General features: G+C 44.1%; 1 protein-coding gene across 5 annotated transcripts in view; it reads right to left on the bottom strand.

Moving 5' to 3' along the window:
• Positions 1–379: 379 nt before the first annotated feature.
• Positions 380–18194, bottom strand: part of LOC121269227 (2',3'-cyclic nucleotide 3' phosphodiesterase) — a 132062-nt gene continuing 114247 nt past the window's right edge. For 4 of the 5 annotated variants that reach the window (XM_041173777.1, XM_041173774.1, XM_041173775.1 and 1 more), the window contains exons 2-4: positions 5131–5776; positions 3444–3577; positions 380–1376 (exon numbers count right to left, since the gene is read on the bottom strand). In XM_041173777.1, the coding sequence (XP_041029711.1) occupies positions 945–1376; positions 3444–3577; positions 5131–5758 (1194 nt within the window). In that variant the 5' untranslated portion in view covers positions 5759–5776 and the 3' untranslated portion in view covers positions 380–944. Of the gene's footprint in view, positions 1377–3443; positions 3578–5130; positions 5777–9084; positions 9109–18194 lie in introns of those variants that run through there. The other variant, XM_041173776.1, reaches the window with a different exon arrangement.

The raw sequence follows: 18194 nt of genomic DNA, 5'->3' as shown, positions 1-18194 counted from the left end.
TAAACAGGATTGCTCTGTTAATAGATGATTTCAATACATCAGAATTTTTTTTTTTGCATGCCTGCTTTGCAGTTATTGGCTCAGGCAATTGTGTAGCCCTCAAAGGGCTTCACTGTCCAATGTGGTAATCTTAACAGCAAGTGGTGTCTGACATTTACAGTAGCCATATACTAAGCTTGATCCTGTTCCCATCTGCTGCTATTATTCATACTTATGCACACAAGTAGTAACTGAGCAGGCAACAGCAAAATGAATAAAGAAATCACAGACTTGCTAAATGAGTACTCTTAAATAATGGGTCTTAAGTTAGACAAGTTTTCAGAACCTGATGGTTTCTACAACATAGTATAAACTATAGTTAAAGCATACCAATGAAACAGATGGTTCCATCTCCTTTATTGAAACTCTGGAGTTACATCTTTGAGAAAGCAACATGACAGAACCACTCAGAACAATTAAAACAAAAAGCTGCATATTTAAAGTAAGCTAGCATTTTCAATAATTGATCGGGTGGATTCCCACAATAGGCAGAAACTCTCACCTTATCTACACTTCTTGCGTGAGCTGGCACAGAAAAACTTAGGCACAAACACATTATAGCACCTGCATGCTACAGTAGTCTTAACGCTGGTTCCATAATAACCTGATCTCATCTGAAAGCAAACAAGATTAAGTACTAAACACTAGGCCAACTGTTAGTATTAGTCATACTGAATCATAACAAGCCATTATAGCTGAAGCAAGAAAATGTCCTACCTGAACAACAACTACAATCATAAAAAAATTGAGAAATATAGGAAATTGTCACCTTTGGTTAAAATAAGTACCCTTAATGTGCTTGGATGTGGTCACAGTTATCTACACACTACCATCTATTTTAACTTTTACTGTAATCCAGTTAAAACTTTTCACGTCTCACAATCTGGTTCACATTTTGTTTCTTTCTAATTCCCCTCTGACTCAGTAGTGGGCTTCTTTTTTGGGTAAAAACCAGAAAAAAGGGTCTTCACTTCAACCGGCTTGGTCAGATCGACAATCCACCTCCCCTCGCCATAGCAGCAAAGCAAACCTTCTGCTGTCTCCAGTTGTTGCTCTGGTTTATTGCCGGCCTTCATGAGCTTTAAAATTTTGAGCAGGTCTAATCCCGTCTGAAGCGACTTCACTCCGGGAGCGCAGGCCAAGGTGATGTGGGACCTGCTGCCAAATGGCAGGTCTGTCTTTTCCTCGCTGTCACTGCCATCTTCACACAGTTCCTTCCTTGGCCACAGTAGTTTCTGATCTGTGTCCAGTAGAACACGGGCTCCCACTGTTCTGGGTGTGACAAACAGCGCTGTCACGTTCAGTGTGAAGGCCTTCCCATAATTTTCTGCCACAGCCTAAATGGGGGAAACATAAAAAGAATGCAGCACTACTTACTGATCAAGATCACACAGCAGAAAGTAAATGGTTCTCTTAAGTCAAACACTAGGGTTTGGTTGTGGTTCAGTTGGTAGCACACTAGCCTCTGAATTACAAGATTCCAGGTTCAAGTCCCACTCCAGGGATAGAGAACAAAAATTGAGGCTAACACCCCAATGCAGTATGGAGGGAGTACTGCACTCTTGGAGGTGCTGTCCTTAAAACGAAGCTCCATCTGCCTGCTTGGGTGGATGTAAAAGATCCCGTGATACTACTTTGAAGAAGAGCAGCGGAGTTATCCCCGGTGTCCTGGCCAATATTTATTCCACAATCACATCACGAAAAGAGATTATCTAGCCATTATCACATGGCTGTTTGTGGGAGCTTACTGTGCACAAACTGGCTGCTCTGCTGTGTTATCTACATTGCACTTCAAAAAAATACTTCACTGGCTGTAAAGTGCTTTGAGATCGCTGTATAAATGCAAGTATTTATTTTTAGTTACCACAGGCAAATAGATGGTAAAAATATAGATACTTTTTTCATAGATTACAAACATAATAGATTACTGGACATGCCTGTGTTTATGCTCCACACAAGTCTCGTCCCACCCCTCTTCATCTAACCTCATAAACTTAACCGTCTACTTCTTCCCTCTGACTCTTTCACTTCCCCTTAAATGCAACAGACACGAGGAGAGAGAAAAACAAATGCCTTCTCGTGTCTGGGCACACCAACTACCTTGCAGTCCCAATAAGAACCAGGTGGTGGCAGTGCTGAACGAATTGCCATTTTGCACTTCACTGCAGCTTAAAGAGCTCTGCTCTTGTATTCCCAAGCTAAAATCTTTCAAAACAAGTGTGCAAATAAGAAAACGTTATGCTCACAGAATGGGTTGTAGTCCAGCCTGAAGAATGGGAAGCACCCAACTTGGCACAGTTGGAATTAGACCAACAGTAAAGGCAACACTCGGGGACAGTTCCATTGTTAGTGTGCTGACCAGTTTGCACTGATACACAGATCATATGTGGTTAAGTTTATGGGGTTAGATGAAGAGGGCTGGGAGGTAGCCTGTGTGGAGCCTGGGCTGTTGACTCCTGGAAGAGAGCTTAAACCCAGGCCCTGTCTGCCTGTTCAGGCGGACATAAAAAAAATCCACCCATGCCATTCAAAGAGTAGTGACTTGGTCAACATTCAGCCCTCAAACAACACACCACCAAAAATAAGATTGATTAACCGTTCATTTCATTTTTAATTACACAGTGTCCCAACTGGACACTGACTGATTAGCTCAGCCACTAAAATGGATGATCATCCAGTCAGTTCATTGAGTAATGATTATCAAATTTCCTTAAAGAACAGTTCTCACAAGAACTTTCCAATCATAGAATGATAGAGGCCATTTGATCCATCGTGCTTGTGCCAGCTCTTTAGTAGAGCTACACAATTAGTCCCACCCCCCCCCCCGCTCTTTCCCCATAGCCCTGCAAATAGTTTCCGAATGACTTCGGTCCATGTCGCACAAAACTGTCCCTCATTTGGCACAAATTGGCGGCCTATCCTCATAATCAGACAGAGAAGTGGAAGCTTGGTGAGCTTCTGAAGTTTGGAGGATTATTGTAATGAAGATGCTAACTGGTCTCCCTGAGAGAGAAGTTGGTGCTGGTGTTAAAATCATAAACAGAAGTGGCTCCTGCTGTTGTATAAGGGTCTGGCACATATAGGGTTAATGGGGGACTGAGAAGCTGAGTACAGTACCGCCCCCACAGTGATGTAAGAAGACACATGACCCAGACCGAGGGTCAGTCTGGTGTTGTACAGAGACTTGTAAAGGCCTTGGCATGGAGACAGCTCCTGTATATCTGTAAATAGTTACAAGTAGTTAATAAAAACTTGCTGTTAACCTAATGAAGACTATGAAGACTTCTTTAAGAGACACCATTCTGTAACCAACTCCTGCAAATGTTATAAATCCATTAGCATCACCTTAGCTTATTTCCGAATAATGGTGAATGACAAAGATTCTCTGCCAACCAATTACCAACCTTACTGGAAGAGTACAATTCACAGTCTGGGACTGTTCCATAGCCACAGAATTTTGTTGTACAATGCAGCACACTTGGCCTCTTCTGGAAATATTCCTGGATGTTGAATTCCTCTTCTGAATGCCATTGCACATCTGTAATGAACAAAGTTACCTTTACTGCATTGCTCAGCTTCTCTATTCTGCAGCGACTCATGACACCAGCATCCATTCTCTGTGTGTCAACGGTCAGTCCCTTTGTTCAACAAAGAGCATGGGAGAGGAATTTTACATAAACTCGCTCCTGTTCATACCCAAAGTGGTGGACATGGTACTATTTCGAGGGAGTGCAGGGCAGTTCTCCTGGGTGTCCAGGTCAAATAACATCACTAAAAAAAAAATAGATCTGGTCACTATCTCATCCATGGGCCCTGCAGTGTGCAAACTGGGTGCTGTATTTCCTGTATTACAATGCTACCAAGCACTCTGGGACATCCTGAGGGTGTGAAAGGTGCTATATAAATGCAGGTTTTTCTTTTACGAATAGACAAAGAGATGTGCTGAATGAGCTAGATCGTCACACTACAATTGGTCTTTATGTCCCTTGACTGAGAAGTAGAATAATCAGTAATATTCCTACTCTCGGTCACTATCCAGGAACCTCTGCTCACATAGAAGTTGAAAGGACAGAAATATGCCATTCCACCCAGTTGGTGGTGTTTATGCTCTACCCCTCTTTATCTAACTAGGGTTGCAGACAGGGCTTTAAACTGAAAAAGTGAGCTGGTGGGGTTGCATGTGAGGGTATTTTTAAAAATCTAAAGAGAAATCCCAAAGCACCAGAGTGTAGCGATGGTAAAGATAAGCAGAGCGTGACGGCCAGCGAGACTAACTAATAATGCAAATAAAGTCCAAGCAGGAATAATGGTTAAAAAAATTAAAATTATACCTATTTATCTGAAAGTACAAAGCATCTGTAACAAGGAAGATGAACTCGTGGCATAGATTCTGACTTGGAAATATATCGGCCATTCTTCACTGTCACTGGGTCAAAATCCTGGAACTCCCTCCCTAACAGCACTGTGGGTGTACCTACACCACATGGACTGCAGCTGTTCAAGAAGGCGGCTCACCACCACCTTCTCAAGGGTAATTAGGGATGGGCAATAAATGCTGGCCTAGCCAACAAAGCCCACATCCCTTGAACGAATAAAAAAAACCAAACAAATTATAGATAAATGGATTTGATCTAATAATCACCTCAGCTACTCTCCTTCCACGTCTAACCACTCTCTGGGTAAAGAAATATCTCCCAAATTCCTTTTTGGATTAACAGTGACTATCTTATATTTTTGACCTCTAGTTTTAGACTCCCCCAGAGGTGGAAACCTCCTTTCTGCTGTATGTATTTGGATGGTCAACTGAGGACTGCTGAGATGGTCTCCACAGTCAAACAGCTTACCAACTCAGGAGGAATGGCTACCGTTGCAAAGTACCGAAGGGTTGTCGGCACGTCTAGAACATAACTCGCCACCTTTGGGAGAGGGGGAGGGAAGAAAATTAGAGTTACTAAATTAAAATAGTGATTCTAATGCCAAGCGAAGGTTGGACATGGAATAATTAAACTTGGAGTATTTAACCATCCAGGACTATGCCCTTAAGATGTGGCATTGCTCCCTCCAAAAACCCCACAGAGAAGATCACGTTACTTGTTCTGAACTCTTCTAAAAACTCGTCATTACTGCTGAGCAGATTCAGGAAACCCTCCGCCTTCTCACGCATCTCCTTGGCACTCTTCCTCAACAAGAACCAGCCGAAGTAGTATGGTATGATGTGTTCCTGGAAACCCTGCTTTATGGTGTCCAGCTGCTTCACAGACAGTTTCCACTGGTTTTTTTTCGCAAGCATCTCGCAGTTGTCTTTCCACTCGGTCTTAGGGGTGACAATGAGGACAATATAGTCATTGTCTCTGGCTAGATCAATGAGGTAGGTCAGACGCTCCGCATTGTGATGGTTGTCGTCAACCACGATGACCTTTCTCATTTCCTTCAAGCCCTCTTGAATTTTCTCATCCACCTTGGCGTACCAACTGTCGCTGGATTCAGCCTCCTCCACCATGGGAGAAATCCCCAAAGGGTCAGCAAAAGCACAAGCAATGGATGCTTGGTAGGTTTCTGAGATCTTGCTGCCAATGGTAGACTTGCCGCTCCCTGGCAGACCGCGTAGAATGAAGAAGGTGTGGGCTTCTTTAATGAGCTGGACGGTGTTGTTGTCATTAAGGAATGGGAAATTACCACAATCAACGTGGGGTTTGGGCTTAGAGTGTTTCTCCCCCATCGTAATTAAATTCTTAACCTAAAAAGCAAAGAGAAACAAAGTGAGAATGGCAAAAAGAATGTTTCTAAGAAAATGAGATTTCAGTAGTGACCTCTCATGTAAATGCCACCAGATGTTGGGCTTTTGATTCACTTCCTCAATAAAAGAGAAGAAAGACTTGCATTTATATAGCAACTTTCATGACCACCAGATGCCTCAAAGCGCTTTCCAGCCAATCAAATACTTTTTGAGGTATAGCCACCATTCTAATATAGGAAACATGATAGTCAATCTGCACACAGCAAGCTCCCACAGGCAGCAATACAAGATTACCCAGATAATCTGTTGTTATGATGCTGATTGAAGGATAAATATTGGCCAGGGCACCAGGATAACACCTCTCTTCTTCAAAATAGTACCATGGGATCTTTTACATCCATCCAAGCAGGCAGGTGGGGCCTCAGTTTAACATCTCACCTGAAGGAGTGTCAGCCTTGGTTTTTGTGCTCAGGCCCTAGAGTGGGACTGGAACCCAGAACCTTGCTATTTAGAGGCAGGCGTTCCATCAGTTGATCCACAGCTGACACCCTGACAAAGCAGGGTAACTACACCTGGAGTACTGTGTGCAGTTTTAGTCTCCATATTAAAGTAAGGATATTTTTGCATTACAGGCATTGCAGCACGGTCACCACACTGGTCCCTGGGAATGAAAGGGTTGTCATATGATGACAGGCTGAGTAAACTGGGTCTAAATTCTCTACAGTTCAGAGGAATGAGAGGTGATCTCTTTGAAAGATTTTGAAGGGACTTGACAGAGTAGACACTGAGCGATTGGTTCCCCTGGCTGGGGAAGCTAGAACAGGGGGTCACAGCCTCAGGAGAAGGGGACGGTCGCTTAGGACTGAGATGAGGAGAAATTTCTTCATTCGCAGGGTTGTGAATCTTTGGAATTCTCCACCCCAGAGGGTTGTGGATGCTCCCTTGTTAAATGTATTTAAGGCTGGGACAGGCAGATTTTCGGTCTCTCAGGGAATCAAGGGATATGGGGGGGTGGACAGAAGTGGAGTTGAAGCCCAAGATCATCCATGATCATAATGAAAGGCAGAGGAGACTCATGGGGCCATATGGCCTAGTCCTGCTCCTACTTCTCCAGTTCTTATGTTCTTAGCTTCATACGCCTGAAGTCCAGCCTCCTGTGGATGATGAATGTAGTATCTGATGTGGCACTGATGCAGGAAAGCCAATATCGATTGCGGCTAGGAGTGGGTTTGCCTAATCTCAAAGGACTCCTGACCTAGGCTGGGGGAAAATTGGCTAGGTATGAGGAAAGACTTCTTCACACAGCAAATGGTGGGTTCTGGAATGCACTGTTTGGGATCACTGTGGCTTTCAAAAGGGAATTGGATTATTATCTGAAGAGAAAAAAATGGGAGGTTTCTGCAGGGAAAAGGCGGGATATTGGGACGAGCTGAATTTTCTTGCAGAGAGTCAGCATGGACACGATGGGTCAAATGGCCTCCTTCTGTGCTGTGGCCATTCGATGATTCTGTCCTCAAATCAGTGCTGGTTGGGCCTGCTGAAAAGTTGGTGAGTAGCAGAAATCAGAGAAGGCTACACCATCGCAGGGCAGCTAAGGGTGGGTAACAGTTGCTGCCTATATCCCAAAAACAGGTCAACAACAGGTGAGGACAAATCAGGCTCTGCCACAAGACCCTACTTGACCAACTTGCCCACTCTCATGAGGGCTGGTGTTTTGGAACAAAGTGAAGCTGGGAATCTGTGCGATTATGTCATAATTCCCCAGCGCAAAAGCACATCTTCAGGGGAGGGAGTCGGGTGGGTGGAGGGTGAGGAGATAAAACAAGGAGGTTAATAGCTAAAGATGCTTGACCTTTACAGAACAGAATTCAATGGTGCAAATTTATCATAGAATCTTATGGCACAGGAGACCATTCAGCCCATCGTGCCGGTGCCAGGTCTATGAAAGTTAGCTATCCAATTTGTCCCACTCCCCTGCTCTTTCCTCACAGTCCTGTAATTTTTCCTTTTGAGTAGGTATCTAACTCCCTTTTTTGAATCTGCTTCCTTTCCAAATCATACGCAACACTGTGTAAAAGAAAGATACAACTGAGTGGTTTGCTTCACCATTTCAGAGGGCATTTTGAAAGTCAACCACATTGCTGTGGGTCTGGAGTCACATGTAGGCCAGACCGGGTAAGGACAGCAGATTTCCTTCCCTGAAGGACATTAGTGAACCAGATGGGTTTGTACAACAATGGTCGCCATTACTGAGACTAGCTTTTTAACTCCAGATTTTATTAATTAAATTTAAATTCCTCCCTAACAGCATGGTGGGTGTACCTACACCACATGGACTGCAGCGGTTCAAGAAGGCAGCTCACCACCACTTTCTGAAGGGGCAATTAGGATGCGCAACAAATACTAGCCAGCCGTGCCCACATCCCATGAAAGAATAAAATAAAATGTATAAGGAAAATCTGGACTTAAAATTAAAGCCGGACATTACACAGGACCTTGAGATCAAGGTTTTTATAAACATGTGAACAATGATGGACAGGTAAAGCCTTCTGGTTGATTCTGCCTGTTGCACACCATTCTAATACATTACTATGAGAATATATACATTCTCAGCCCCACCCAAAGCCATGTGATCCCCACTGAAGGGGGGGGGGGGGGACAGATAAAATCCCAAGACAAAAAAATCTGGGAGATACTTTTCCAAACAATCTGGGCAGCCAAAAACGTTCCAGGAGGTCACTTGACCTAAATTCCCTGCACTGCTTACCTCACTTCAGATGGGAACAAATGCAGCTCTCATTGGGAGGAACTCAGCGTATCAGCTACGTGAGACAGGCTCACCCTTCTCTGGGAAAAGAGCCCACAAGAGTGGCAGAAGTGGAGGCGATTATCGGCTTCAAAAGGAAATTGGATGGACACACGAGGGAAATAAACTTGCAGGGTTACGGGGAGAGAGCGAGGGAATGGGACTAAGTGGATTGCTCTACAGAGGGTCAACATGGAGCAGAGTTTTACGCCAGTGGGATTTTAATGGTCCCGCCGAAGTCAATGGAGTTTTGAACTGCTCACCGCCTTTTACAGCCCCATCCCCTGCCGGGACAGGGCCATAAAATTCCTCCCATGGACTCGATGGGCCAAATGGTCTCCTTCTGTGTGGTAATGAGGTTGCTATGACATCTAACCTAGGTCTGGCTTTGTACAGCTTCAAGTTGTGGCCCCGGGTCCTCCCTCGACTAGTTAATCGGAACAAACGGTCAAGTGGAACACAATCTATTCTAGAAACAGTGTCAACAACATTGACAACTTACAACGCGTCTTTACCGTAATGAAACCTTCCAAGGTGCTTCACAGGAACATTATAAAATAAAATTAGACACCGAGTCACAAGAGGGAGGCAATAGGTCAGCTGACCAAAAGCTTGGTCAAAGAGGAGGATTTTAAGACGCGTCTTAAAGGAGGAAAGTGAGATAGGGAAGCAGAGAGGGGTGGGACGTTTTTAAAAAATATACACAAAATACCAACGCGCTGAATGATCTGAAACAGATGAGTGCACACAGTGCCCTTCAAGCAGGTGTTGCAAACTGTTTTTTTTGAACACTGCACACAGAGGTTTCCTGTTTGTGAGATCGACAGTGAAATGGTTCAAACGTTAAAAGCAACCAGATTAATATCCACACCCCTGCTATTCTCTCCAGAAACAGAAAACTGTGGCATATGCGAGCACAGTGAGTGAGTGACTCCTGGTTACAGGACAACCTTAGCAAGGGAACAGGCGTCAAGTAAACCCAGTCAACAGCCAGCATCATAAACAGAGGTCACAAAACAGAATACAGCAGATGCTGGAAATCTGAAATAAAAACAGAAAATGCTGCAAAAAAAAACTCAGCAGGACTGGCAGCCTCTGTGCAGAAAGTGAAACAGAGTTAACGTTTCAGGTCTGTGGCCTCTCGTCAGAACTTCAGAGCTGTATTTCAGATCAGAGCTGTATTTCTCTCTCGCTACATGGTTGCTGCCTAACCAGCTGGGGTTTTCCCAGCATTTCCTGTTTCTGTGTCATAAGCAGGAGGCTTGGTTCAAGCTGGGACTCTTATGAGTTTGACGAGAGGTTTGTGGTGATGCTGGGACCCACTACGTGCAGCGTAATAGAGTGGATTTGGGCAGTGGATGATGGAAACTAGCAAATAATCGAGAATTCACAAATCCTGGTTGAATGCAATCGATAGTCAAGGTTCACACAGAACAATCAGACCATGTCACTGGGACTGCTCAGTGTTTCATCGTTTTTAAAAGAACAAAGATACAAATTGCACAAATGTTCAAAACTCTTGGCAACCCCCTTGATAATAAAGGCAGTGTGTCTGAACTGAACCCAATTAAATGGTGTGTGTGAACTGAACCGCATCTTGGGTCAAGTTGACTGATGCCAGATTGGCACCAACAAGCCACATGCTACCTTCTACAGTCCTGAACAATTCGGACAAACATTTGGGAATAGCTGGAGGGTGAATCATGGGAATTTCGCAAATGCAACGCAGAGAATTACATTTATGTTCTGCTATTAATTGAAAATGAATTATTCAAAAACAGTAACCATTTTTCTGACCAGATCTACTCTGAAGCTCCAGTTTATAATTCAGACTTGTGTCTCACCGAATACGAAGTCTGTAATTTTCCAACACTTGCTTTACTGGACAGTTATGGCTGTTCCTATTTTGCTCTTAACCGTCTATAATGCACACTCAGTTCCGCCCAAGGGTTGCCAACTCAGGCTGGACATGTTGGGATACATTGATGGACGAGATGTTATGGAAAGCCAGTGGCATGAAAACTGGATTTCTTCACTGGCCCAATTACTCATCCAGCTGCCATCTCACCCCACTCACCTTGGCCACTCTCCTGGATTCAGATTTTTGACATTTATTTCCCCTTTTCGGTTTCTCCCTTCTCTGCCCTGCAACAACTACCTAGGGGGACTTTTAAATGTTTAATTCTGGCTTCCAACATGAGTTGTGTTCCATGCCCCAAGATTAGAAGACAACAAACAAAACGACACTTACACTGAGCTGACTGGCTTCACAGTTGTCGTAGAATGGCCAAGTTGTACTGTTAGTGATAGAGTTGATCTACAGACAGTTCCTGGGTGGAAGCTTTAAATTTATTTACAGTATATTCAGCAACAACTATATGTGTGCTTTCAACTCCAACTCTAACTCTACATTGACTGATGAGGTAGCCTGTGCTACTCTCCTATTGGCTACTACAGATCATGTGATCTCTCCTAACAAGTATTATTCTCAAAGGTACATTACCCACTAAATAAAAAGATAATTACTACATTCCTCCCCCTTTAATTTATCTATACATATTATATTTACAAGTACATATTTTTCAAGACAGCATAATATTTATACTGGGTAAGGAATTTACAAGTTCAGTCCTTCAGGTGGTTTCCTGGTAAGTGTGGAACATCGCAGATCCACAACTTCAGATTCTTTGTCAGGAACCTCCTTCTCCAGAGTTGCCTGATAATCAGGTGCTTCGGTGGGGATTTGCAGTTCTGTATCCTCAACTCTTATAGGAACATCAGACATGTCTGTGCTGGGTTGAGCATCTTCAACAGGAAACCCAGGCCCGGTCATGATCACTGGTGGAACCAAATCTTGGTGATTTGTCTCTCTCTTCCTTAAACGGTCCACATGTTTGTTTATGGATGATCCGGCCTTTCACCTCCACGTGGTAAGATAGAGGCCCAGTCACCGCACTTATTTCACCCAATAATCACTTTGGTCCTTCCCTGAAGTTTTTCACATATGCCAACCATCTCAAGGTAAATTTCCTCTCGCGACGATACCAGCCTAATTTTCTGGCTTCCCTGACTCCTTTCAGCCTTCCCCATTAAATTCGGCATTATTAAGCTCAATCTCGTCCTGAGATGGAGTTTCAACAATAACTCTGCAGCTGTGATACCTGTTGTTGTGTGAGGGGTTGTCCTGTAATGAAAAAGAAAGCTTGCTAGCTTGGTTGCCAAGGAGTTGCCAGTTAGCTTTTTCTTACCTGTCTTGAACATTTGAACCACCCTTTCGGCCAGGCCATTTGAGGAAGGGTGGGTACGGTGCAGTTTCTACATGAGTGATACTGTTGAGGCTGATAAACTGTTGAAACTCAGCACTTGTAAATGCCGTGCTGTTATCGGAAACGGCTACTTCTGGTAGTCCGAGAACGGCAAATCTCTGACATAGTTTCTCAATTGTAGTGGCCAACATTGGTGACTTCACCTCATATATGTCCCAACCATTTTGAACGGGCATCGACAATGAGCAGAAACATTGTTCCCAGGAAAGGTCCAACGTAGTCAATGTGTAACCACACCCAGGGTCTACCTGGCCACTCCCATGAGTGTAACGGAGCTGTCACCGGCAACTTTTGCAGTGCTCATTTTGCACACAGTGCTTTACTAAACTCTCTATTTAGCCATCCATCCCTGGCCACCATTGATAGCTGTGTGCTATGGTCTTCATTCAGGAAATCCCTGGATGGGCACTGTGTAGTTCAATTAAAAGTGGCTCCCTTCCCTTTTGAGGAACTATGATTTATGCTCCCCATAACAAGGTGCCATCTTCGCTGGTTATTTCATGTCTTCTGTTGAAGTACGGTTTCATTTCATCAGATACAGGCTCCTGTGACCAACCATGAAGCACTTGTTCTCGTACCTGAGATAGGACTGGGTCCCAACTTGTCCAGTCTGATCTGTCGAGCACAGACCAGCAAGGAATCTAAGAAATGTAACAGTAAAGCAAGTTCCTGTGGAACTAGGACATGCTCATCATTTTCTTGTAAAGGCAAACGATTAAGGGCATCAGCGTTTGCGATTTGATTGTCAGGCCTGTGTATGAAAGTGTATTCGTATGCTGCCAGAATTAAGGCCCATCGTTGTATTCTTGCTGAGGCTATGGGTGGTATAGCTTTGTCCTCACTAAACAATCCTGGCAATGATTTGTGGTCTGAAACAATTATAAAATAGCAGCCACGTACATACTAATGATTGAAAATTAGATGAGGGATAGGAAACAGGTTAGTGGGTATTATTCTGGCTGGAAGAAGGTTTGTGGTGGAGTTCCCCAAGAGTCGATATTGGGACCTTTGCTCTTCCTGATATATATAATTAATCTAGATCTTAATGTGCAGGGGACAATTTCAAAGTTTGTGGATGACACAAAACTTGAGAGAATTGTAAATTGTGAGGAGGACAGTGTAACATTGACATTGGCAAGGACATTGACACATTGGTGGAGTGAGCAGATAGGTGGCAGATGAAGCACAATGCAGAGAAGTGTGAGGTGATACATTTTGGTATGGAGAATATGGAGAGACGGTATAAAATAAAGGATACTATTCTAAAGGGTGTGTAGGAGCAGAGAGACCTGGGTGTATATATACACAAGTTATTAAAAGGTGGCAGGACAAGTAGAGAGAGCTGTTTCTAAATCATACAGTATTCTAGGCTTCATTAATAGGGACATAGAGTACAAGAGCAGGAAGGTTATGATGAACTTATATAAGACACTGATTAGACCTCAGCTGGAGTATTATGTACAGTTCTGGGCGCCACACTATAGGAAGGACGTGAACACAATGGAGAGAGTGCAGGAGAGGTTTGCGAAAATGGCTCCAGGGATGAGACGCTTCAGTTATGAGGAAAGATTGGAGAAGTTGGGGCTGTTTTCCTTGGAGAGGCGAAGGCTGAGAGGAGACTCGATAGAAGTTTTCAAAATAATGAGGGGCCTGGACAGGATAGATAAGGAGAAACTGTTCCTGCTCATAAATGGATCGAGAACCAGAGGACACAGTTGTAAAGTGATTTGCAAAAGAAGCAAATGCGAGGTGAATAAAAACTTTTTCACACAGCGAGTAGTTAGGGTTTGGAATACACTGCCTGGAAGTGTGGTGGAGGCAGGTTCAATTGGATGATTATCTAAATAGAAACAATGTGCAGGGTTACGGGGAAAAGGCAGGAGAATGGTAATAAGTTAAAATGCTCAGAGGGCCGGTTCAGACACGATGGGTCAAATGGCCTCCTTCTACACTGTAACCATTCTGAGATATTTCTTAGCACCAAAGGTGATGGATAGGCCCTTCTTTTTCTATCTGTGAGTATCCCTTTTCCACTGTGGTGAGCGTTCTTGATACGTAACCTATTGGCTGTCCCGTGCCATCATCCATCCGATGAAAGAGCACTGCTCCCACTCCGTGGGGAGATGCTTCACACGTCAGCACCAATTCTTTCATCTGGTCACGATGCACATAATGGACGAGTGCAACAATTGTTTCACCTTTATGAAAGCTTCTTTCTGGGCTGCCTCACAAGACCAATATTGGTTCTTTTTGAGTAGAGAATGCAGGGAGGGGCAGCACTGTAGACAAATTGGGTAAGAACCACCCATGATAGTTGATCATTCCTAGGAATGATTTGAGCTCTGAGGCGTTCTTTGGTGCAGGTGCCTCTTATGGCTCTCACTTACTCCTCAACTGGTGGAGGCCCTGTGAATCTACCCGGTGACCCAAATAGATTAGCTCCCTCACTTGGAAAGTGCACTGTTCTTTTTTTAAATGCACTCCAGCTTCAAGAAACGTTTTAAGACTTCTTCTCAGTTTGCCAAATGAATCCTGTCACCAATACATCATCTAAATAGACTACAACCTGGGGCAGTCCCTGCAGTGAGCTTTCTATTGTTCTCTGAAAGATAGCACTAGATGAGGAAACACTGAAAGGCAAGTGTGTATATTGGTACAATCCTTTGTGGGTATCAACTGTGACAAATTCCCAGGAGGCATTATCCAACTCTAGTTGTCGATAAGCATGACTCATGTCAAGCTTTGTGTACATTGTCCCTCCTGCCAGCTTGGCATACAGGTCTTCGACTTTTGGAATGGGGCACCTGTCTAGCTTAGCTGCCTTATTAACTTGTCAGTTTGTAATCTCCACAAATTCGGACACGCTTTGGTCGGGTTTAAAGATGGGGACTATGGGTGCCGCCCATTCTGAGAACTGAACAGGTTATACAGCGTCCAGTTTCTCTAGTCTGTTCAGATCAGTGTCAACTTTTTCTCGCAGGGTATATGGCACCGGTCTCACCTTCATCAAGTGAGGGGTTGCTTCCAGATCCACATGAATCTTGGCCTCTAGGCCCTGGATTTTCCCTAGTTCGTCCTTGAAGATGGTAGCACACTTTCGAAGTAGCCCTGGTAGCCCACTTGCTCTCAACTGGAAAATTCCAGCCCATTCTAACTTAATCTCCTTTAACCAATTTCGCCCCAGGAGACTTGGCCCTTCACCTGCTACCAGCAGCAAGGAGAGCTTTGTTGATCGGCTTCCATAATGGACAGTTACTCTGCTTATGCCTTTTACTTGAATGTCTTCACCCATATATGTTTTGAGCTTGGCAGCTGTTTCTTCTAAACTTAATTGATGTTCACCATTATTCAAATATCTGAAGGTTTGTTCCCCAATTACTGTAGTGGAAGCTCCCGTCTCCATTTCCATTCTAACAGGTTTGCCAGTTGCCTTCACTGTGACAAATATCGGTTCTGTCTTTCCAGCTTTCAGATTAAATGACGAGTAAATGTCAGAATGTTGTTGTTTCAGGCCCTTCTACATTGTAGATTTCATTTAGCTTCTTCTTTTGTTTACAAGCCTGCTTGAATCTTTCCGTGCACTGCCTCATCGTATATCCATTTCTGTGACAATAGTAGCATTCGATTTTTTTAAACTGCCAGTCGCTAAAAGACTGATTCTTTCCACCTCTATTAAAATTATTCTTCAATTTCACTGCTGCGAAGGCTGTTTCCTGCTTCTTGGCGGAGTCTCGCTCTTTCACGCCACTTTCAGCCGAGGTTTCCCACCCGATGTAGAGGACGGAGCCATTTTGCGCCCCCTGTATGGCTTTTGAATCTCTTACTGCACTTTCCATGGCCAGCGCTATCTCTAGCGCCTTCTTGAAATCCATGCACTTCGGACAATAATCGTTTCTGAACAGTGTCCTGTTTAACACCACACACTAACCGAGCTCTGAGCATGTCGTTCAGAATCGCACTGAACTCACAATGTCCTGTTAGCTGCTTTAAATTTGCCATTCAGCATGCAATTGTCTCACCCGGGGCTCTGTTTCATGAATTAAACCTGAACCTCTGCAGCATGGCTGAGGACTTGGGTTAAAAGTGACCCTTCACCAGGTCCAACAATTCATCGAAATTTTTCGAGTCTGGGACACTGGGTGCCATCAAACTTCAAAACTGACTGCAGGTTTTGCTCCCACTAGTGCTCAAGAGGATCGCTCATCTCTTTCTTCCCCTGTAATCTCGTTTGCTTGAAAAAAGAACGTGAGACATTCTATGAATTGAGACCAATCATCTGTGGCTGGTTCAAAATGATCATTTCTCCCAAATTGTGGTATTTTGAGAGAGGATAACTTCTTCAATTCTAATGGAGCTTGCTACTTATAATCATAGGGCGAGCTACAGTGCCGATTTCTTAACTTGATTTCTTCTGCTCGATCCTGTTTTATCCTCATCTCCAGTTTGTTACAGGGTGGCCGAGATGTACTAATAGTGATAGAGTTGGTCTGCAAACAATTTTTGGGTAGAAACTTTAAGTTTATTTACAGTATATTCAGCAGCAACTATACGTGTGCTTTCAACTCCAACTCTAACTCTTCACTGACAGCTGAGGTAGCCCGCACTACTCTCCTATTGGTTACTACAGATCATGTGATCTCTCCTAACAAATATTATTCTTAAAGGTACATTACCCACAAATAAAACCATAATTACTATAATAGCATCAAATTTCGCGACAACCGCAACGGATGTGATGCTAAACTTTATAAAAGTCCTCGGACTGTCTTCCCAATTCAGTGATATGAATAATTAAACCAGCGCCTTTAACCAACAGACAGATCTTAACATGGATACAGAAAGCTCCGTCTACCTATCTCGCCTCCAACAGGTTTACTTGAACTGAGATGTGCTTGAAATGTTGACATTTAAACTGTTTTAATCTCGCGCCTGTACTTGCGGCACCAACTGCCAGAGCCCTGCTCCGCCCTAAGACCATTTGCAGAACTCGGATGTGTTCAGCACACGAACCGAGTCCACAGTGCTACAGCAGCACAGAACAGTGGTTCCACCCCGTCGGCCCAGCTTGGGTCTGTCCCTGTTGGTGAGCTCGCTCGGTCACGTTTACTGATCTGAGATTTTCTAAGCACGAACGAGGAGAATTATATCATCTCAGAAATTTGTGTCTTTCCCAAGATAATGTACAGAAACAATCCTAGCCACCTGAATTTATGTTTATGTCGTCAGTTTGTTCACCTTTTTCCTGGCGACAGATACAAACAATGAACGTTTGGTCTTTTAAAATCTCCCGGATTACTTTTAAAAGCCACCAGGAGATCGATGCCGATTCCAGGAGACTCCCAGCCATTCCTGGAGGGTTAGCAACCCTACCCTGTCCTTCTTGACAGATGTTTCAACAGAGGGATACCGATTGTTTTAATTCTCTGGCCCAACACTCCTGATATTTGAAACTGGAGTCTCTTGAATATACTTTTGGTCACAGGTTTACCTAACTCCAAAAAGTAAGGGAACTGAGAGAAATCGCTCTGAAAGCAGTTCACTGTTAAACAAAGACCAGCCCACAGCCAATCAAGGTCTATTTCACCAACAAGGGCGTTCCAGGTAGCACCACTTTCAAAAAACTGATCTGTATCAGATAAGTAAGACCTTTCAAGACTGCAGTTTTCCCCCCGTCATATTTAAGCAGGCTTCTCATTTCCGTATAGTTCAATATATGAACCCAAAATATAATACGAGTAGAAAAACAGAACAACTAGTTCAGATGAAGAGTCACAGACCTGAAACAGTAACTCTGTTTCTCGCTCTCTACACAGACACTGTCAGACCTGCTGAGTTTTTTTCCAGCACTTTCTGTTTTTATTTCAGATTTCCAGCAACCTCTGTATTCTGCTTTTCGACTCCCGTTTATGCTGCTGGCTGTTGACTGGGTTACAAGGGGCGGACTTACAATGAGACACACCGAGCTGTGGCATGGGACCCCCAAACGACAGGCCGGGGTGGGGGGGGGCTGCCAGAACGAACGAATGAGCTTCAAAGCATTCAAACTGAGTGTGCGAACTGGTGGTGCCACAGCCCCTCCCACCCAGGGGGGATGCGAGACGTAAGGCGAGAGCCTTTTCCTCGATGTTTCCTTTGGCTTTGCTGCAGTTGCTCCGCTCTGAGGCTGATTTAATTTGGTGTTCATTAGTCGTTTGGTAGGGATAAGGGAGATGGCCAGAGCGGCTGGGACCTAACTCCAGCCAGTACTCCAGTCAGGCCGGCTTCATCTACGGGGGCAGCCTCCCTG

The sequence above is a fragment of the Carcharodon carcharias genome, chromosome 23 (assembly GCF_017639515.1).
Source record: "Carcharodon carcharias isolate sCarCar2 chromosome 23, sCarCar2.pri, whole genome shotgun sequence".
In the NCBI taxonomy this organism is placed as follows: domain Eukaryota; kingdom Metazoa; phylum Chordata; class Chondrichthyes; order Lamniformes; family Lamnidae; genus Carcharodon; species Carcharodon carcharias.
This window is presented reverse-complemented; position numbering and strand designations above follow the sequence as displayed.